The sequence below is a fragment of the Triticum urartu genome, chromosome 7A (assembly GCF_056163025.1).
Source record: "Triticum urartu cultivar PI428250 chromosome 7A, HENAU_Tu73, whole genome shotgun sequence".
Classification (NCBI taxonomy): domain Eukaryota; kingdom Viridiplantae; phylum Streptophyta; class Magnoliopsida; order Poales; family Poaceae; genus Triticum; species Triticum urartu.
Genome location: NC_141879.1, coordinates 254,410,580 through 254,433,799, shown reverse-complemented (window position 1 = coordinate 254,433,799; position 23,220 = coordinate 254,410,580). Strand labels below are relative to the sequence as shown.

The following is a 23,220-nucleotide window of genomic DNA, read 5'->3' as shown; positions in this document are numbered from 1 at the left end:
GACTGGTTTTTATTTTTCGCCGCCGTTGGCAGTTTCTTTAAGCGTGGTGCTGCCAATCCTTCCGAGTAACACGGTTGACGTGGTGGCTAGCCCGTCGCGCGTATATTTGGCAGGTCGCGTGTTCGATTCCCATCGGTAGCTACATCTCTTTTGTGCGAATTTTACGTTACGCGCGAGACAGCGAATGGCCGAATGGCTACCGAACGTCTTGACCTAGCCGAACAAAAGGCAACAGCTCGCTTGCTCGGCCCGCTTCTTCGTTCGCTGAGGCGAGCGTCTGGTTGGGCTGGCCCACGTGCTGAATTTGCTGGTTTTCCTTCGTTGTTTCGTGCTTTTTTTTTTTCGTTTTTCTTCTGTGCTGTTTTTGCTTCCGGTTTTCAATGTTTTGTTCTGTTTTCAGTGGGTTTATTATGTTTTTTTGTTCCTTTTACCTTTCGTTTTTTCCTTTTCGTTTATTTTCTTGTTTCTTCTCATTTTTTGGTGTTATATAAAAAGTTCACAGTGTATTACAAAAATGTTTATTGTATATTAAGATAATGTTCACCGTATATTACAAAAAAGTTCACCATGCATTGATAAAAATGTTCATCATGCATTACAAAAATATTAACCACACATTTAACAAAATTTACACCATATACTAAGAAAATGTTCAATGTATTTATAACAATGCTCATTGTGTACTTACAAAATGTTCATTGTATATCAAAAAAATCTTCAATGTGTATTTAAGAATTGTTCAGCGTATATCACAAAAATGTTTAATGGTCAAAAGTTTTCGATTTTTTTTCTTCCAATGCATTTAGTTCTTATATACAGCGAACAGAGCAGCTCAAGTGGTATTGGACACTTGCTGACCACCGTGGGGTGTCGAGTTCAATTACTCAATGAACATCAGTTTTTGGGATTAAGAGCAGCTCGCTTTGACGCCGTTGAATGGGCCGGCCCATTCAGATCATACACCCTGCGCGAAAGCTCGTGTGGTTGACGCTCGCGAGCTAGTTGACCCGGTCGATGCTAATCAGTTGACCGTCAAGTACTAACTGATGATCACGGACTTAAAAAAAGGTTCTTTCGTTCAATTTATTTTTAAGAATTTTAAAAAGGTTCACGCATTTGGAAATTCATTGATTTGAAAAAAGTTCATGTGTTAGAAAAAAAGATTCATGAATTTTAAAAATGTTCGTGGATTTGAATAAATTTCACATATTTGAATTTATTTACAGATTTTAAAATTTTCATGAATTTGATTAAAAACGCAGATTTTTAAAAAAGCTTGATAAATTTGAAAAAAAATTCATGATGTAATAGAAGAAAAATCAAAAGAAAAAAGATAAAAAAGGAAAACCAAACAAAAACTATATACTGAAATAAACAATACAAAAACTACCCTAGAAAAAATATTCCCAAAAAAGGTGGAAGAAACGCCACATGGGACGACCCACTACGCAAGGATGGGGTGGTGTGTGTGGGCGCTCGTTTGTACAACTGATAAACCTATGACGGCATCGCAGGAAATCCTGTGTGTATGTGAGTGATTGTGTCTGTATTAATGTTTAATTTTTTTAAAATAAACCTATAATGAGCACTTTAATCATTGAATAGGAATTGGCCTTCTTTTTACCCATAAAGAAACAATCTTTTTTCATTGCCGAACGTTTCCAATTTTGACCTGCACCGCGACAACAATTGGTTAAGTTGAAAGGAAAGACGTAAGGGTCTTGCTACCCGTCGGTCAAATGATAAATTTCAGTCATTTGTTGCCCCCTCCCCCCCAATCGTCAGATCAGCCAGAATCAAACGGCGTAATATCCTTCTCGTATCCAAGATTTTTTTACCTAATCTCGAAAACACAATAGAGATTTTGGAAATTTCAATTTGATAACCTCATCGATCTCTCCTGGGCCGAAGAGTGGCTCTTGGTGCACGTCCAAGAAGGGTCGAAGAACTTTCATCCTTCTCTTGTTGGCCGAAGAGTGAGTCTTCCTTCATGTAAATGAAGGCTACTAACTACATCGCCCCATGGAAAATCGCGCCTCCTTCGATCCAAAGCTCCCCTTGTCGAACCGTCGCGTCAACTAGACTGTATCGAGGACACAAATCCACTCAGATGAGGAATATCTTAAAATGTGCATCATGGAGAATGAATTATGGCAATCAATCTACATCAAACGTGGCAAGCTTACATCTTGCTCGATAATAAATATTCCAATTACTCTCACACATCTACTCATCTACTCCCTCCGTTCCTAAATACTTGTCTTTCTAGGCATTTCAACAAGTGACTATATACGGAGCAAAATGAATGAATCTACACTTTAAAATATATCTACATACATCCGTATATAGTACTCATTTGAAATATCTAGAAAGACAAATATTTAGGAACAGACGGAGTAGATATTACCAACTTCGTAAACGTTGTCCCTCACGCTATTCTTGTTGTTGCGGCGCACACTATGACCCGTGCCATGCGCACAGTCAATCGGATGTAGCCAACTCGGTCAATAATAACAATCGAGGGGCGATGTATGGGATGTTGGCGGCATCTATATGAGTAGATGCGTGCGATTAATTGGAAATTTGTCTACCAAGCACAATGTATGATTGCGGTGGTCAATGTAGATTGAAAAGCAAAGTTTGTCCTCCACAATACATGGTTCAAGTGGTTCTTCATCTGAATGGATTATCCTCGTCGATGCGGTCCTGGTGGCGCAATGATTTAATCAGGAGAAGTTGTGGTGTATAGGAGATGTGCATGCTCACTACCGAAGCCAGCTACAACTCAAGATGGCAACGCTCTATGGGACGCTTAACAGGTTAAGGTGGAGCTCATGGATACAGAGAACATACCAGGCTTAGATCCAGAAGTTCATATTGTCACCCACGTCCTGGCGGGCTGGATGTCCACTCTTCCTTTGTTAAACGAGGTTAAACTTTTTGACCTTCCTCTTGAAGAACGCAGTAATTTCAAAAAAATTCTTACGCACACGCAAGACCATGGTGATGCATAACAACGAGAGGGGAAAGTATCGTCTATGTATCCTCGTAGACCGTAAGCGGAAGCGTTATGACAACGCGGTTGATGTAGTCGTACGTCTTCACGATCGACCAATCTAGCACCGAAGGTACGATACCTCCGCGATCTGCACACGTTCGGCTCGGTGACGTTCCGCGAACTCACGATCTAGTAGAGCTTCGAGGGAGAGCTTCGTCAGCACGACGACGTGATGACGGTGATGATGTTGCTATCGGAACAGGGCTTCGCCTAAGCACCGCTACGATATTACCGAGGTAGATTATAGTGGAGGGGGCACCGCACATGGCTAAAGATCAATGATCAACTTGTGTGTCTATGGGGTGCCCCCCTCCCCCGTATATAAAGGAGTGCAGGAGGGGGAAGGGGCCGACCTCCTAGGCGCTCCCCAAGGGGAGTCCTATTCCCACCGGGAGTAGGATTCCTCCCTTGCCTTGTTGGATTTAGGAGAGAAGGAAGGATGAGGGAGGAGGAAGGAAAGGGAGGGGGGCGACCCCCTTCCCAATTCGGATTGGGCTTGGGGGGGGGGGGGGGGGCGCCCCCTCCTTTGCTCCTTTCCCCTCTCTCCCACTAAGGCCCAATAAGGCCCATATACCTCCCGGGGGTTCCAGTAACCTCCCGGTGCTCTGGTATACTCCTGTTTTCACCCGGAACCATTTCAATGTCTAAACACAGGCTTTCAATATATTGATCTTTACGTCTCGACTATTTCGAGACTCCTCGTTATGTCCAAGATCAAATCCGGGACTCCGAACTAACTTCGGTACATCAAAACACATAAATTCGTAATACCGATCATCACCGAACGTTAAGCGTGCGGACCCTACGGGTTCGAGAACTATGTAGACATGACCGAGACATGTCTCCGGTCAATAACCAATAGCGGAACCTAGATGCTCATATTGGTTCCTACATATTCTACGAAGATCTTTATCGGTCAAACCGCATAACAACATACGTTGTTCCCTTTGTCATCGGTATATTACTTGCCCGAGATTCGATCGTCGGTATCTTAATACCTAGTTCAATCTCGTTACCGGCAAGTCTCTTTACTCGTTCCATAATGCTACATCCCGTAACTAACTCATTAGCTACATTGCTTGCAAGGCTTATAATGATGTACATTACCGAGAGGGCCCAGAGATACCTCTCCGACAATCGGAGTGACAAATCCTAATCTTGATCCATGCCAACTCAATGAACACCATCGAAGACACCTGTAGAGCACCTTTATAATCACCCGGTTACGTTGTGACGTTTGGTAGCACACAAAGTGTTCCTCCTGTATTCGAGAGTTGCATGATCTCAAGTCATAGGAACATGTATAGTTATGGAGAAAGCAATAGCAACAAACTAAACGATCATCGTGCTAAGCTAACGGATGGGTCAAGTCAATCACATCATTCTCTAATGAGGTGATCTCGTTGATCAAATGACAACTCATGTCTATGGTCAGGAAACATAACCATCATTGATTCAACGAGCTAGTCAAGTAGAGGCAAACTAGTGGCACTCTGTTTGTCTATGTATTCACACATGTACTAAGTTTCCGGCTAATACAATTCTAGCATGAATAATAAACATTTATCATGATATAAGGAAATATAAATAACAACTTTATTATTGCATCTAGGGCATATTTCCTTCACTTCCTAAAAACCAAGAGTGATCTTTAACCCAAGTAAGGATGAAGAGTCGCTCTTGCGCCCAAGGGAGGACGACGGGTTATAGAGTTGAAACTTACTAAATCGGAACTATAGTTTCAAAAATTCGTAAAAAGATAATAATGTTTAATCCCACATCCGAAGGATAACAACACTGCCCATATTTCAGAAACATCGAGCACATTGCACCCCCCCTCCCCGCGCTTTAAAAACATAGACTATGTGTCACGCATGGGCATTGCAACATGACCCGTGTTGTGATTGAAATATGGACCATGTTGCAATCTCCGGCTGAGTTCTCACAGGGACACAAGCGTCGAATTGCAACATGATGTTGTAAATCCCACACCCGTGTAGTACACGAGGCGTTGCGCAACGGGGTTGGCGGCGGCCGTCAATGCATTGTCGTCCTCGAAGGCCGGGATGGAGGAGTCAGCCGGTGAGGCGATCGGAGTCCTATGCGCGCGAGCTCTGCAACGATCATGTTTCGGACGATGGCGTGGGGCTAGGTTTTTTTGTTGTGTGAGAGAGAGAGGGAGGAAGGATCCGAAGCAAGAACGGGTGGAAGAAAGAGTTTCGGCTTGGGTGATGTTTATGACCGAAACATGGACAATGTTGCAATCCAGGCTGAGATCTCACGCATGGACAAGTGTCATGCACGCGAGGGGACGGTCGATGCAACAGAAATAAGTTAGTCGAGCTATAGCGTCTTCTAACTTTTATTGCAAATCCTATGAATCACTTGCCTTCTAGGGGATTAGTGATTTTCACAACAGAGAAAACGAAACTAAAGCAGGAGATCATAAAATTCAAGCGGCCAAATGTATATGCATCACAAAAGGATATGGTCGATGGGTTCGGCTCCTCTATGGTTATGTTGTTACTGTATGTAACTCCTAAAATCAACCGTCTATTCGAATCCAAAGGCTCTCCTTCATCTCCCTAAATTATCTTGTTATTAATCGGAAAAACCAATGCAGTGTCGCAGGCGACGCCGCGGCACAGTTCTCTAGCTCATTTCGGCAAGCTTGGCTGCCGGTACATGAAGTTCAAAGCACAGCGACAGGGCCATATCGGAGGTTGAGTGCTTGCCTCGGATAGCAGCTGCAAAACAAGGTGTCCCGCGGCTACAAAACAAGGCCTCATTAAACCTGTATCATCAGTTGTTTGATCTGTGTACGTAGTAGTTACTCCCTCCGCCTATAATATAAAAACATTTTTGACACTAGTGTAATGTAAAAAACGTTCTTATATTATGAGACGGAGGGAGTAGTAATCCCGATGGCAAAAAATGAAGAGAGTTCATACGGCACATCCAACAATTGTAAGGCTACCTAACCAACTAACCAACTATTACGTATTTGTCTCCTCAAAGAAACGTAAAATTGTAAGGCTCAATCCAACAATGGTAAGGTTTCAGAAACGTATAATTCCTCAAAGAAATGATGGTCACTTCTTGTGCTCCGGCCTCCTGTCCTGCAGATCCTCTGCAGGGCCGCTGCCGTCGTGCATCTTACCTGAGCGTCTCTATCACCGGTATGATGTTTTTCCCGATTATTAACAGAATCAGGGGAGAGGAAGGAGTGCCTTTAGATTGTAGTGAACGGCAAATTTTAAGAGTTACAGCGTAACAGCTGAACTCGGTCGATGGACGATAGAGCAATCCTGCATATGATTGAACCTGAACAAAAAAAACTTACTTTGCTAGCTGCTTTCTCTTCACCTTTTGATCTCAAGCAAAACGGGAATCATGAATTTAATAATATATGGACTACACACATACATCAATTCCTCTCTCCAGCGATCATGAATTCATGATACATCTAGTCAATTGCAGAGTTCTTACTGCTAATGATCATGTCCATCAACTCCTCTATCGAGCGGTCGATCGATCGTGAATTCATAACCGACAACTACTAGAGAGAGCAAAAGAGAAAACTACTTCCCGAAGAACTATAACTAATCGTAAACTGGTGGGCGTCCTTCATCGACCTTCGCGATCATCCGGCGGCGCAGCTCCGACGCAAACTTTGGGTTGTGCTCCTCGTAGAATCGGCACAGCGCGTCCATCGGGATCCCTTTGCCGACCCTCTTCGCCTTCTTGCAACAATCATCGCCGCGGCCAGTCCGCTCCGGCGGTGGTGGTCTCTTGGAACTGGCTGGCTGTGCAGCGTCAGCGGCCGGGTGCGCCTGCGGTGGAGCGTGACGGGGCTCGCGGACGTCCCATGATGGCACTCGTGCGACACGGCTGGGTTTCCTGTTGATGGCGGGGTACTCGACGAGGTAGGACTCGGTGCCGACCGAGGCGGAGAGTACCTTGGCGCGGAGGTAGATCACCAGCTGCCTGTTGCCGGAGAAGACGACGTTCGAGAATAACCTGTTGCGCACCTCGACAGCATCGCCGCACGCGAATCGCAGTTGCCGGCGCACCGCATCCACGGTGGACTTCTGAAGAGCCTTCGCAGGCAAGCGGGGCACGCTGTTCGACTTCTTGGCCGCTGCATCCACCCGAGGAACCTTCTTCGGCGAGCGGGGCGCGCCACTAGTTCTCTTGGCCGCTGTCATCGCCGCAACTTTGCTTCTCTTGGGTGCCACTTTCGAGGCGACGGCGAGCGATGGCAGGACGGCGCGCGACGGCAGCGGCAGCGGCATTGCCCTAGATTGGTGTTGCAGTTTTCTCTCTCTGGTTTGGACTTGGACGATTATGGGGGAAGAAAATTAACGCGACCACAAGATTGCATGTTGAAGCTATATATTGGCGTCACTCCATATCCGAATTCAGCTCCAATTTGCATTTTTTTTTGACACTGAATGTCCGAACTCAGCTCGAAATTGGTTGTTGCATACAGTGTTTTCGCGATTCTCCAAACCAGCCAACAAAGCGAGTTCCTTATTTTCTCCTCGCAGGCCGTTTGAGGCCTGCGGTCGGCAATACTGGGCCGGTGAAGCTATCTATTCGGCTGTAAAAAAACAATTGAGAGAGAATTATTCGGCTGTAAGTGGGTGCATGAGTTACGAATCATCTATATTTGGACAGAGCTACACGCAAAAAAAGGTTTAGAAAGAGCTGCTAAAAGAAAGTAAAACAAATAATTTGTTGAAGAAAAATATCTCATAATTTCATACAAGTTGGTTTTGGTAGCAACATATTATCATATAGAAATAATGGTCAATGGTCATAATTTGGAGACTATATATACATGTTAAAAAAAATAAGCGTCGTGTTTCTCTAATGATGTTTTTCAACCGAAGTAAGTAAACGAGACGATGAAATACCACATGTAAGATTTTATCTCGGATGCATGCCACTGTGGACATTTTTTCCATGTTTACCTTAACAAGTTGCTTTCTTTTTATTCCATTCAGTAAGATCCGACTAGAGACATTCTTCCCGTGGTCCACATCTTAACATTGCTCTAGTCCTTTCAATTACTAAGCTCCCTAGGGATAGAGGCCTACGAGAACTCCAATGTTTTTCCTTAAAGTGGACCCCATCTGTGAGGGTCTAGTCGGATCTTGGCTCCTGCATTACACTATGGGAGCTGATATTGTACTAAAACACTTTTTATACAAATTCAATTTTTTGGAATTTTAGATTTTTGTGAATTTTTTCAAAAAAAGCTCACAAATTTAAAATGCATTCATGAATTTAAAATGTTCCTAAATTAAAAATTCTTCACAATTATGAAAAAAATACTCGGGAATGCTAAAAAAAAGTTCACGAGTTCATAATTGTTCACAGTAAGAACTCTGCAATTGACTAGATCTATCATGAATTAATGATCGTTGGAGAGAGGAATTGATGTATGTGTGTAGTCCATATATTACTAAATTCATGATTCTCATATTTCTTGAGATCAGAAGGTGAAGAGAAAGCAGCTAGCAAAGCAAGTTTTCTTATTTTGGGGTTTTATTCTTGAGATCAAAATGCAAAGAGAAAGCGAGTTTTGAACCATAGGGACAATGCGATCATTATCTGGGTTTTGTTTTGTGAAAATCACTAAACCCCTAGAAGGCTCCCGTCATTATGTCAAGAGAAAGTATATATAATGAGCAAATGATCCGTAGGATTTTCAATAAGTTTTCGAGAACTTCAGCCATTAGAAATAATTGGTACAAGGGCTAGTTGACCTCATAAAGATTTTTTTGTTCCTGCATCTTCTAAGACTTGCCACCCAAAGAGGCCCTTAACCAGAGGTCGCTGTGTGACATTTTGTCATGTCAGGCTAATAAAGATGGCAGCCCAGCTGAAATTTTGTCATGCCAGTTTGTAACTCTTTGATCATAGAATGGGGCTCACTCTTTCCTTGGAATGCATTTCTATTTTTCTAGTTCTATTACGCCTTGTTTGTTTTTCTTTTGAGATGCAGATCAATATGATGCATAGTTTAATGGCTTTTGTCATTTGTATGTTTGAACTTAAAAAGGTCTAAAATGCTATGGGCTTGCGCATTCATGCAATTCGTCGCATAAACGTAAAATAGACAGATGTATATAATGTGATCTTTGGTCATAGAATGGGGGTGGCAGAAACTTCTGTTATCTAAGCTCTGTCCCAATACCCATTGATGTCAATAAAAACGACTGTACCTTATATAGGAGATTATGATGTGCAACACGCATAAACTTAAAGTTATAGGCATTCAGAGCATCTCCAGCCGCGCCCCCAGAAAGCCCTCCCCAGGCGTTTTTTTCGCGCCGGCGCAGAAAAATCGGCCCAGTCGCGCTCCCAGCAGCCCGATTTACGCCGGCCTAGGCCGAATTTAGCGCTGGCGGACCCAGGCCGAACCCGGGGCACTGGGGGGGCGCGCTCGGGGGCGCCGGGGCGAGCGGTTTTGGTGCGAAAGAGCCACGGGCCCGCCGCATCAGCGACACCACGCGTCTTCGTCCCCGAACGCCTCGGTTTCCCGCGGGGAATCAATGGCAAAGGCTGCCGCCGGTCAGCCTTACCATTGATTCCTCACGGGCGGCGCGCCGACGTCTTCCCTCTCTCGCACACGTACACACGGGGCGGCGCTGCTATATAAGACGGTGGCCTCCCTCGCCTCTGGCCACACCAGTCACACCAGCCCTAGCCCGCCGTCTACCTCTCCCGAGCGCCGCCGCCGAGCCCTCCCTCTCCTGAGCACCGCCACCGAGCCCTTCCTCCCCCTCCCTCCCTCTCCCGATGGCCGAGCGATTCCCCGGAGATGAGGCCGCGGCGAACGGCTTCGGCCGCTGCTCGCTCCGCGAACAGGAGTCTTGGCTCCTGTTCCAGGCGAACATCCCGGCGCCGCCGGACATGCGCGCCGGGCCAACGGGGTGGAGACTCAGCAATGGGGGAGTGCCCATTCCCCCGTTGCCCAATGCCGTGGCGAAATCGGGCTACTTCGCCGACGAGGTCGACGTCGTGCGTGCCTCCCTCATCGACGCCCAGCTCGCCCTCCCCGAGTACGTCGCCCACAACATAGCGACGTGGACGGCGTACTTCCAACGCCGGCATCAGCAGAGGATGGCGTCCACCAACGGCGCGCCGGTGGTGGGCGGACCGAAGAACAGCGAGGGACGCCACCTGTGGTGGGGTGTCCCCGGCCGCACCCTCGAGGGCGTTCTGACGTACCTCGAGGGTGGCAATGACCCGCCGTTGGCATACCCCCCGGCGAGGGCGGCCACCACGGCCACGGCTCACCGCCGACGCGATGGGCAATGGTTTCCCAGGAGGTTCGGTGCCTCCTCTTCTTCCTCCTCCTCCCGCTCTTCCTCACACTCGTCCGGCGCTCCGGCGCTGCTCGGCGTCAAGGCCGAGCCCCCGGCGGAGACGCCGCTCGGCCGACGCACTCGCAGCGCCGGCATCGTCATCAATGAGAGCGGCCGGCGCGCCCCCTCGTCGGCTCCTTCGTGCTTCGTCAAGCCCAAGATGGAGCCGGGCCTGGCGTCGGTGAAGACGGAGCCGGGCCTCCCTGTGGTGAAGATGGAGCACGGTGGCGACGTCGAGCTCGACGACGACGCGGCCCTAGAATGGGTGCGCGGAGACTCCCTGAAGATGGCGAGGGAGCGCCAGTGCGCCGCCCTGCGGTGGTTCGCGCAGCACCGCCGAGGCCGCGACGAAGGAGGAATCGTCATCATCGACGACAACGACGACGACGCCGCGCCGCCGCCACCAGCCCGCATAGGCGACGCCGGTCAGGGGTCCACCAGGGACGGCCGCATCAAGGAGGAGAAGCCAGACGACGACGACGACTACTCCGCTTTTAGCCAGTTCTTTTTTTAATTACATATATTATGTAATAAAAACCCACTTTTTAAATGTAATATATGCCGAACTTCGCCGAACTTTGAACTTTGCTATTTTTTTTTTATTTTTTTGAACGCGCCTGGGGACGGCCCTGGGGCCGGCGGCTGGAGACCAACTCGGCCCCAGGCCGATGCTTTGCGCCGGCTCACCCCCAGGGGGCGATTTTAGGCGCCCCCTGGGGGGGCCAACGGCTGGAGATACTCTCACAGCACACGAACATAGTGAGGTAAAAGCAATGTGGCAGTTTCAATAACTTTCTGCAACAATGTTCATCTGTTGATGTCGATGTCCCAATAACTTTCTCAGTTCCAGCCAAGCTGGAGCAAACTATGGCATAAAGGGAGTGACCTTAGCTAAGGTAGAATACATACAGTAAGATGATACAACAAAATAACACATTTCAAGTCTGACGTTTGAACATCACTTATAGAGCATTTTCCTTTCTTTCTGGAGAGCATCACTGGTTTAGTTTTCTCTTTTTGGAGAGCATCACTGGTACTTGTAGAGCTAGAGTCACTGGTATGTGAGTTACTGGATTGGCTTCTCCATGAGGGACCGGCATGTAGTTGTGCACGGGATCCTCGTGAACCGGAGGTGGCACTGAAAATAAGAGCATGCCATCAGATAAATAACAAATCATGTGTATCAAATTATCAGATGGTTGCACAGGGTGGCATTGAACCTAGGAACGCCATTTATCACTTGAGCCAGAAGAGAAGACAAGCAAGCTAATCACATCAAGACGTCGTCTGTTGTGCAAGGGTCATTGTATGCAAGTATACTAATAGATGGAAACAACAGACATCACCAACCACCAATGAACCCCACATAGTGATTCTAAATTTCCAACAACTGCTACAAGATCCCTAAATCGCTTGCTAGTTGCAAGAACTTAATCTAGGAGTGGTGCTATAATCAACACGGGTACTAGAAGTCACCCACCTGGCTGTCTGTGTTATGCAGCTATATATAGGCAGCATGGATTAACATAACTCTCATATAGTTTATATTCATGTAAAGGGATATAATCCATCAGCCACTAGTGCGTGCAATGGTCTATGTTATGTTAAACTGTATATTGTTAGGATATAGGAGTCTGTTAATATATGTACTTATCTCCTGTAACTACCTGTAATATGTGCCCTAGTTGCATCCATATAAATACATCCCTAGGCCACCATGTTGGGTGCGCCGATCCAATCTATTTCCTCTCTATTTCACATGGTATCAGGCCTACCCGCTTGATCGCACGATGGGCTCCCCTACGGCTTCCGCTTCCTCCTCCTCTACCGTAACCACGCTCTCCCTGCCCGACGCCTTCAATGGGCCGCCGGCTTCTGCTGTTCCCCCTCCCTCCGCCAGCCTGATCACCGCCAAACTTACCACCTCCAATTTCCTCCTTTAGAAGGCTCAAGTCCTTCCCCCTCTGCGCATAGCCGGTGCCACGGGCTATGTCGATGGCTATCTTCCGGCTCCTGCCAAGCTTCTCGACCCCGATGACAAGGGGGTTTGTGCGCCTAACCCGAAGTATGCCACCCGGTTCCGCTAGGACCAAATCGTCCTCGGCTATCTCCTTGCCTCTCTCTCTCTCTCTCTGACGAGGTATTGCAGCAGCTGCATCGGCTGGAAACTTCTCGTGCCATCTGGGCTCATGTCGAGGAGATGTGCACCACCCACTGCTGCGCTAGCATCGTTCAAATCAAACTGGACATGGCCGTCTTCAGGAAGGGCACCCTCTCCATGGCGGATTACTTCGCCAAGATCCGCTCCAATGCCGACCAGCTCGCCGCTGTTGGCCGCCCATGCGCGAAGAAGACATCATCACCGCTGTCATCACCGGCCTCGACAGCGACTACGAGCCTCTCATCACGGCGTATACTACTCGTCCCGAGGGCATGACGCTTGGTGAGTTCTACTCCCATGCGATCTCCTTCGAACAACGTCGCGAGTACAACGCGGCATATCTTCATCTCCAGCATGGCGGCTCCTCCGTCAACTACGTCGCCCGGGACCCCAACGGCAACACCAACAACAACACCAATCGGGGCAAGGGCAACTACCGCGGCAAGAGCCGCGGCAACTCCGGAGATCGTGGTGGCTACAACAACAATTCTCGCGGCAGTGAGCGCGGGAACCGTGGTGGCAGCGGCTCGCGCCAACAAGGCGACTATGGCGGCAATCGCAGCGGTGATCGCGGTGACTACGGTAACCGTGTTCAGTGTCAGCTCTGCCACGACCCTGGTCACTACGCCTAGGAGTGCGGTCAGCGCTACAACCATGCGTTCCAACCGCAACAGTCCAAGATGGTTGGCCTTGATGCTGTGTCTCCTCCCTCCATCCTAGGTGATCCGGCTTGGTTCAGTGACACCGGGGCCACGAACCACATCACCGGCGATCTGGATCGCCTCACGATCCGGGAGAACTATCCAGGCAGAGACCGCATCCACACAGCTGACGGATCAGGTTTGCACATAGCTCACCGTGGTCATGCAATTCTTCCTACCCCTTCTGCTAATCTTCAACTTCGCAATATCTTGCATGTTCCTAACGCTGACAAAAACCTTCTCTCTGCCAATCGCCTTGCTGTTGATAATCATGCTTATCTAAAGTATTATCCTACTCATTTTCTTATGAAGGATTTGATCACCAAGAAGGTTCTACTTCAAGGCAGATGTGAAATGGGCTTTACCCCATTTGGCCATCATATCATCATGCTCTATCTTCGGTTAGGTTGTCAGCAGAAGATTGGCATACAAGGCTTGGCCACCCTTCCACTCAAGTCGTTCAGCACGTTTTATCATCCAATAAAATAGCTTCTTCTAGTCGGTCTATGACCCATGTGTGTAATGCATGTCAACAAGGCAAAGCACACCAGCTTCCTTTTCCTAGATCCTCGAGTGTTTCTTCCTTCCCATTAGAACTTATTTTTTCGGATCTGTGGGGACCTGCCAAAACATCATCTGGTGGGTTCCAGTACTATGTCTCATTTATCAATGATTATAGTAAATTTGTGTGGATTTATCTTCTCAAGAGAAAATGTGATGTGTTTGATGTTTTTCGTGACTTCCTTGCTCATGTTGAATGCCTTTTATCTCGCAAGATTTTATGTGTTCAATCCGACTGGGGTGGGGAGTACGAGAAGCTTAGCAACACATTTTTTCATCAACTTGGCATTATGCATCATGTATCTTGTCCACACACACACCAGCAAAATGTTAGAAAATAATCTAGCGTGACAGATCACTAGGGCCGAGTCGTTCTAAAGTTGAGTTAGAACTACGGCTGTAGTGTTAGTTTTTCAGTTTCGTCAGTTAGCGTTTTTCTCGTTTCAGTTAGACAGTGCCTGAGGATGTGGCATGTGCGATCCCGAGGCCCTTAGCTCGCGGCATGAGCATGCCCATGATCGTGGGATGGCACGATCTAGTATTGGGGGCTATTCTTGATATGTTTTTCCCGTTCATCAAGTGAATAAGAAGAGAGAAGCAGAAAAGCAGCAGGCGATTGCGCTGCGACAAAAAGTTCAGTCTTGTGTGTGTGTGTGTCTTCGCCATTGATAGAGCTTTGAGCTCAGAGATAACAATTGGTATCAGAGCCGTTCTTCGGTCTAGGGCATGGTCGGGGACGATTCCGGCAGCAAGTCGCCACCGATGCCGCGCGCAAAGGTCTCCGACGGCTCAGAGCTAGTTGTGGCAGAGAGATCCATGGCGCGGGTGGTGCGCGACACCGGCGGCGCGGTGTGGCCGCAGCTGACGAGGACCAACTACACCGACTGGGCTGTCCTCATGCAGCTGATGATGGAGGGGCGTCACCTCTGGGACGTCGTGGTGACGGGCACGGCGGAGCGCAGCGACGATCGGCTCGCGCTCGAGGCCATCCTGCGTGGAGTGCCACCGGAGATGGGGCCTACTCTCGCCGGCAAGGCCACGGCGAAGGAGGCGTGGGAGTCCGTCAAGACCATGCGTCTCGGTGTGGCTCGCGTCCGCGAGGCCAAGCTCGCAACCCTCACCAAGCAGTACAACGACATCCGTTTCGCCGACGGCGAGACGATCGACGACTTCGCCATGAGGATCACGAACATGGTGGCCCAGATGGCGCAGCTCGGGGAGACCGTTCTGGAGAAACGCATCGTCCGCAAGTTCCTCTCCGTCGTCCCGAAGAGGTATTCACAAATCGCTTTGTCAATCGAGACGCTTGCTGATCTGGATACTCTCCCCGTGGAGGAGCTCACCGAACGGCTGAGAGACGCCGAGGAGAGGTACGATCTCGACCAGGGGGACCCAGGCGTGGGGCGCCTCATGTTCACGGCCGAGGAGTGGCTCGCGCGCATGCAGTGCAGTGAGATCGACGGGTCCGGAGGCAGCGGATCCGGCTCAGGTCGCGGCGGTGGACGCCGTGGAGGCGGCGGTGGGCGCGGCTCCGGCAGTCGCGCAAAACCCACGGACCAGTGCCGTCACTACAAGAAGTACGGGCACTGGGCGCGTGAGTGCAGGACGCGCCTCCGCGAGGAGCGCAGGGAGGCAAACCTTGCCGAACAAGGTGGGCACGCCGCGGACGGGCATGACGACGACCCGACGCTCCTGATGGCAGTGATCGCCGCGACCCCGACACAGGCACGGGGGAGCACGTCATGCTCAACGAGGAGCGTGCAGAGGCGAACCTGGGCGCTGAGGAGCCACCGTGCGACGGTCTCTGGTTCTTGGACACCGGCGCGTCCAATCACATGACCGGCGATCGGTCGGCGTTCGCGGAGCTGGATGAGGGCGTCACTGGGAGCGTCAGGTTTGGGGACGGTTCCAGCGTGGCTATCCGTGGCCGCGGCACGGTCACGTTCACCGTGTGCAGCGGCGACCACCGCGCCCTCACCGACGTCTACTTCATCCCGCGCCTCAAGACGAGCATCATCAGTCTCGGACAACTAGACGAGCATGGCTGCACCACCAAGATCCACGACGGCGTCCTGACGTCATATGATCGCCGCCAGAACAAACTGGCCCAGGTACGCCGGAATGGCAGGCGCCTATATGTTGTGCGCCTGGATCTTGCACACCCTGTTTGCCTGGCAGCACACGGCGGTGACAAGGCATGGAAGTGGCATGCCAGGTTCGGCCACCTGCACTTCGACGCACTCCGGCGCATGGGGCGCGCTGACATGGTGCACGGGATGCCGTTGGTGGACCACGTCGAGCAGATCTGCGACGCATGCTTAGTGGGGAAGCAACGGCGTGCTCCGTTTCCCTCTCAGGCATGCTACCAGGCGGCAGGGCCGCTCGAGCTGGTTCACGCCGATCTATGTGGACCCATCGCACCGGCCACTCCCGACGGGAAGCGCTACTTCATGCTCATCGTCGATGATCACAGCCGCTATATGTGGGCTATGCTGCTGCCAGCGAAGGATGTTGCTGGGGCCAGCATCAAGCACTTCGTCGCCGCAGCGGAGGCAGAGCAAGGTGCACGACTACGCGCGTTTTGGACGGACCGGGGCGGCGAGTTCACCTCCAGCGCGCTCGGCGAGTACTTTGCAGATCAGGGCATGCAGAGGCATCTGACGGCGCCCTACTCACCGTAGCAGAACGGTGTGGTGGAACGGCGTAACCAGACCGTCGTCGGCATGGCGAGGAGCATGCTCAAGGCGAAGAACATGCCGAGCTGTTTTTGGGGGGAGGCCGTGGCGACTGCGGTGTTCATTCTTAACAGATCTTACACCCGCAGCGTCAATGGCAAAACCCCGTACGAGGCATGGTACGGCAAGAAACCTACCGTGCAATTCCTGTGCGTCTTCGGCTGCATCGCCTACATCAAGAACACGCGACCAGGGCTGAAGAAGCTCGACGATCGCAGCACCAAGATGGTCTTCATCGGCTATGAGACGGGCTCGAAGGCGTACAGAGTGTACGATCCACTGACCAAGCGTGTGTACACGTCGCGCGGCATGGTGTTCGATGAGGGCGCAAGCTGGGACTGGGGCACCGTGGGCGAGCACACGGCGGAGCCGCTCGTCATCCACCACGAGCTCCCATTAACCACTGGAGGGCGGAGCGTGCACACCGCGGAAGGCGATCCGAGCGGGGACCGAGAGGAGGCCACGACACCGTGGTGGACTCACCAGCCACGCCCAACAGCGGGACTGTGGATGCTGCCCCCGCCACGCCCCAGAGCGCGGCCATGTCTCGTTCTCCATCAACACCGTGGACCCGCGAGTCTACAGCTTGTTCGGACGGCTCTGGCGGCGGGACGCCTCCGGACGAGGCTCCAGGGGCGATCGAGTTCGTCACACCACCCACGACACGGCATGACTCGTACGACGCCAACGATGATCCGTTCGCGGGGCATCGCTTCCGCCACCTCGCAGACGTGTACAGTGGCGCGGCCAAGTCGTCTGCACCCGAGGAACGCCTACTGCTGGCTGAAGAGGAGCCAGTCACATTTGCAGAAGCTGCGCCCCATGAGAGCTGGCGTAGCGCGATGCTGGAGGAGCTGGCATCTATTGAGGAGAACGGCACCTGGACGCTCACTGATCTGCCTGCAGGTCACACGGCCATTGGCCTCAAATGGGTGTTTAAGCTTAAGAAGGATGCCGCAGGTGTCATCGTCAAACACAAGGTGAGGCTCGTGGCAAGGGGCTTTGTGCATAAGGAGGGCGTGGACTATGACGACGCGTTCGGGCCCGTGGCAAGGCTGGACTCAGTGCGCGTCATGGTCGGCATGGCGGCTCAGCGTGGCTGGGAGCTGCATCATCTGGACGTCAAGTCGGCCTTCCTCAACGGCGAGCTCAAGGAGGAGGTCTACGTCAAGCAACCCCCTGGCTTCGCGCGGAAAGGTGAAGAGCACAAGGTTTATCGCCTCCACAAGGCGCTCTACGGGCTGCGGCAGGCACCGCGGGCTTGGAACGCCAAGCTCGATCGCACGATGCGACAGCTTGGGTTCGCGAGTTGCCCGTCAGAGCATGCCATGTACACGCGAGGCGAAGGACAAGCACGGCTCCTGGTTGGCGTGTACGTCGACGACCTCGTCGTCACTGGAGCCGACGCCGAGGCGATCCACGCTTTCAAGGCGGAGATGATGGGCAGTTTCTGTATGAGTGACCTCGATTTACTCAGCTTCTACCTGGGCATAGAGGTGAAGCAGGGGGCCGGGGAGATCACTCTGATGCAGACGGCGTATGCCGGCGAGCTCTTGGAGAGGGCGGGCATGGCGGACTGCAACCCAACGCACGTGCCCATGGAGCCGCGTCTCAAGTTGAGCAAGGAGGGACCAGAACCGCGTGTGAACGCCACGAACTACCGCAGCATCATCGGAGGGCTCCGCTACCTCACCCACACGCGGCCAGACATCACCTTCGCGGTGGGTTACCTGAGCCGGTTCATGGAGGCGCCGACCACGGCGCATCTGGCCGTCGTCAAGCATCTTCTTCGCTACATCGCTGGCACACGTAGGTATGGGTGCAAGTATATCAAGGGCAGCAATGTGGGGCTTATTGGATACAACGACTCGGACATGGCCGGCGACATTGACGATTGCAAGAGCACGTCCGACAACATTTTCTTCTTCGGAGGAGCGCCGATCACTTGGCAGTCTCAGAAATAGAAGATCGTTGCGCTGTCTTCGTGCGAAGCCGAGTACGTGGCCGCGATGACCGCGGCGTGCCAGGGCATCTGGCTGAGCAGGCTCTTGGGTGACTTGTTGAAGGAGAAGGCCGGCGCCGTCACAGTCTTCGCCGACAACAAGTCGGCGATCCAGTTGTGAAAGAATCCCGTCTTCCACGACCGAAGCAAGCACATTGATGTTCGATACCACTTCATTCGAAGGTGCGTGGAGGAGGAGAAGACCAGGGTCGAGCACATCGCCACCGGCGATCAGCTCGCTGACATTTTCACGAAGTCACTTGGGCGCACGCGGCTTTTGGAGCTGCGCGCGCGCATCAGCATGGTTGAGGTTTAAGCTCTCTGTCATGACTAGCTTAGGGGGAGATTGTTAGCAAATAATCACTAGGGCTGAGTCGTTCTGAAGTTTAGTTAGAACTGCGGCTGTAGTGTTAGTTTTTCACTTTCGTCAGTTAGCGTTTTTCTCGTTTTAGTTAGACAGTGCATGAGGACGCGGCATGTGCGATCCCGAGGCCCTTAGCTCGCGGCATGAGCACGCCCATGATCGTGGGATGGCACGAACCAGTAGCGGGGGCTGTTCTTGATCCGTTTTTCCCGTTCATCAAGTGAATAAGAAGAGAGAAGCAGAAAAGCAGCAGGCGATTGCGCTGCGACAAAAAGTTCAGTCTTGTGTGTGTGTCTGTGTCTTCGCCATTGACAGAGCTTCGAGCTCAGAGATAACACAAAATGGTTCTGCTGAAAGGAAGCACCGTCACATTGTTGACATGGGGCTCTATTTACTATCACATGCGTCTATGCCGCTACGGTTTCGGGATGAGGCCTATCTCTCGGCATGCTATCTTATTAATCGTCTACCTAGTTGTGTCATTGGCAACCTTAGTCCAATGGAAAAACTGTTCACCACCAAACTAGACTACATGTCGCTTCGTACGTTTGGTTGCGCTTGCTGGCCCAATATGCGTCCCTACAACACACACAAACTCGCCTTTCGATCCCAACAATGTGTGTTCGTTGGCTACAACATTTGCCAAAAAGGGTATAAATGTCTTCATCTACCCACGGCTCGTGTTTATATCTCTAGAGATGTCACGTTTGACGAAAAAGTTTTTCCTTTTGCCAACCCATCCTTTTATTCCCGCACGACCACATGAACTATGGTATATCTACTCTGTCTTCCAACCTGGATGCAGGCTCTCCTTCGGCGCAGAAGATCCCCGGTGTGCCAGGCGCTCCCGCGTCTCAGGCAGATCCGGGCACAGGATCCGGAGCTGATCCGGCCTCGAATCGCGCAGCCGCGCCAGACAGCGACATCGACGCGCCAGGCGACCGTGGGGAGGCGCCCCATCCGTTGGCCCACGTGGCGGCCTTTGATGGCCCGGTCGCCACCCCGCACGGCCTGTCCCCCTCAGTGGCGGGGCCCGCCACTGGCCCGGCTCCCTCCGTGCCCGACACGCCACAGGCTGCTGCCCACGTGCCTGGCAGGCAGTCGGTGGGCCGGGCCGGTCCCGCGACAAACACGCCTGCGTCGCCTGTTCCCTCCTCAGGATCGCCGCCAGATTCTCCTGCTGCATCCGCTGGCAACACGGGATCCTAGGAGGATCCGATTCCCTCCTCGGCTGCTGCTCCCAGATCCTCTGCTCCGGCACCTCCTGCCCATGCAATGGTCATGCGCACACGTGATCATACTCGCTAACTTGCTCATCGTACGGATGGTGCTGTCAACTATGATCCATCCCGCCGTGCGTTCCTGGTCTCCAGGGAACCCCGTGATCACCGTGAGGCCTATGCATCTCCTGCTTGGCGTGATGCTATGCAGTTTGAGATTGATGCTCTTCGTCACAATGGTACGTGAACCCTAGTTCCCCCCCCCACCTCATGCCAACGTAATCGACTGCAAATGGGTTTTCAAAGTAAAGTACAAGGCTGATGGTGATAAACCACAAGAATAAGGTATCGCAACAGCTTTCGAGGGTAGAGTATTCAACCCAAATTTATTGATTCGACACAAGGGGAGCCAAAGAATATTCTCAAGTATTAGCAGCTGAGTTGTCAATTCAACCACACCTAGAAACTTAGTATCTGCAGCAAAGTGTTTAGTAGCAAAGTAATATGATATTGATGGTAATGGTAACAAAAGAGTAATGAAAGCAAAGTAATGTTTTTGGTATTTTGTAGTGATTGTAACAATAGCAACGGGAAAGTAAATAAGCGTAAACAAGTATATGGAAAACTCGTAGGCATCGGATCAATGATGGATAATTATGCCGGATGCAGTTCATCATGTAACATTCATAACATAGGGTGACACAAAACTAGCTCCAATTCGTCAATGTAATGTAGGCATGTATTCTGAATATAGTCATACGTGCTTATGGAAAAGAACTTGCATGACATCTTTTGTCCTACCCTCCCGTGGCAGCGGGGTCCTAATGGAAACTAAGGGATATTAAGGCCTCCTTTTAATAGAGAACCGGAACAAAGCATTAGCACATAGTGAATACATGAACTCCTAAAACTACGATCATCACCGTTAAGTATCCCAATTATTGTCACTTCGGGGTTAACGGATCATAACACATAATAGGTGACTATAGACTTGCAAGATAGGATCTAGAACTCTCATATATTGATGAAAACATAATAGGTTCAGATCTGAAATCATGGCACTCGGGCCCTAGTGACAAGCATTAAGCATAGCAAAGTCATAGCAACATCAATCTCAGAACATAGTGGATACTAGGGATCAAACCCTAACAAAACTAACTCGATTACATGGTGAATCTCATCCAACCCATCACCGTCCTGCAAGCCTATGATGGAATTACTCACGCACGGTGGTGAGCATCATGAAATTGGTGATGGAGGATGGTTGATGATGACGACGGCGACGGATCCCCCTCTTCGGAGTCCCGAACGAACTCCAGATCAGCCCTCCCGAGAGGTTTTAGGGCTTGGCGGCGGCTCCATATCGTAAAACGCGATGATTTTTTCTATCTTATTTTTTCTCCCCGAAAGCAGTTATATAGAGTTGGAGTTGGAGTCGGGGGGTTTCCAGGGGGGCACGAGGTAGGGGGCGCGCCCTAGGGGGGGGGGGCGCCCCCACCCTCGTGAGAAAGGTGTGAGCCCCCTGGTCTTCATCTTTGGCGAGGATTTTTTTATTATTTATTGTAAGATATCCCGTGGAGTTTCAGGTCATTCCGAGAGCTTTTGTTTTCTGCACATAAAACAACATCATGGCAATTCTGCTGAAAACAGCGTCAATCCGGGTTAGTTCCATTCAAATCATACAAGTTAGAGTCCAAAACAAGGGCAAAAGTGTTTGGAAAAGTAGATACGTTGGAGACGTATCAACTCCCCCAAGCTTAAACCCTTGCTTGTCCTCAAGCAATTCAGTTGACAAACTGAAAGAAATAAAGAAAAACTTTTACAAACTCTGTTTGCTCTTGTTGTTGCAAATATGTCAAGCTAGCATTCAAGTTTTCAGCAAAGATTATAACTAACCACATTTGCAATAATTCTTAGGTCTCATGATTACTCATATCAATCACGTAATCAACTAGCAAGCCATAATAATAAATCTCGGATGACAACACTTTCTCAAAACAATCATAATTTGATATAACAAGATGGTATCTCGCTAGCCCTTTCTGAGACCGCAAAACATAAATGCAGAGCACCTTTAAGGATCAAGGACTGACTAGACATTATAATTCATGGTAAAAGAGATCCAATCATAGTCACACCCAATATAAATTAACAGTAATGAATGCAAATGACAGCTGCGCTCTCCAGCTAGTGCTTTTTAATAAGAGGGTGATGACTCAACATAAAAGTAAATAGATAGGCCCTTCGCAGAGGGAAGCAGGGATTTGTAGAGGTGCCAGAGCTCGGTTTTGAAATAGAGGTGAATAACATTTTGAGCGGTATACTTTCATTGTCAACATAACAACCGAGAGATGGCGATATCTTCCATGCTACCCACATTATAGGCGGTTCCCAAACAGAATGGTAAAGTTTATACTCCCCCTCCACCAACAAACATCAATCCATGGCTTGCTCGAAACAACAAGTGCCTCCAACATACATCAGGTCCCAGGGGGAGTTTTGTTTGCAATTATTTTGATTTAGTTTGCATAAAGCATAGGACTGGGCATCCTGGTGACCAGCCCTTTATCTCGTGAGTGAGGAGCGGAGTCCACTCCTCTTGAGAATAACCCGCCTAACATGGAAGATACAGACAGCCCGAGTTGATCCATGAGCTATTCGAGCATACAAAATAGGATGATTATTTGAAGGTTTAGAGTTTGGCACATACAAATTTACTTAGAACGGCAGGTAGATACCGCATATAGGAAGGTATAGTGGACTCATGTGGAATAACTATGGGGTTTAAGGAGTTTGGATGCACAAGCAGTATTCCCGCTTAGTACAGGTGAAGGCTAGCAAAAGACTGCGAAGCGACCAACTAGAGAGCGACAACAGCCATGTACATGCATTAAAATTAATAAACATTGGATGCAAGCATGAGTAGGATATAATCCACCATGAACATAAATATCGTGAAGGCTATGTTGATTTGTTTCAACTACATGCATGAACATGTGCCAAGTCAAGTCACTTAAATCATTCAGAGGAGGATACCAC

At 50.1% G+C, this 23,220-nt stretch overlaps 2 protein-coding genes and 1 pseudogene across 2 annotated transcripts in view; 2 read left to right on the top strand and 1 right to left on the bottom strand.

The window, feature by feature from the left end:
* Nucleotides 1–9,218: 9,218 nt before the first annotated feature.
* LOC147959223 (uncharacterized) lies at nt 9,219–10,312 on the top strand (annotated as a pseudogene).
* Nucleotides 10,313–11,432: 1,120 nt separating this feature from the next.
* The window catches only part of LOC125518713 (putative methyl-CpG-binding domain protein 12), a 55,942-nt gene continuing 44,154 nt past the window's right edge, over nt 11,433–23,220 (bottom strand). The window contains exon 4 of the mRNA XM_048683541.1: nt 11,433–11,575. Within this exon, the coding sequence (XP_048539498.1) occupies nt 11,433–11,575 (143 nt within the window). The remainder of the gene's footprint in view (nt 11,576–23,220) is intronic.
* LOC147959222 (uncharacterized) lies at nt 14,587–15,699 on the top strand. Its single transcript, XM_087537241.1, has one exon. It carries the CDS (start codon nt 14,587–14,589, stop codon nt 15,697–15,699), a length of 1,113 nt encoding a protein of 370 aa, XP_087393367.1.

Bases quoted from the DNA above. Each gene is read 5' to 3' on its own strand.
- LOC147959222 (XM_087537241.1), top strand. From the start codon at position 14,587: ATGGTCGGGGACGATTCCGGCAGCAAGTCGCCACCGATGCCGCGCGCA.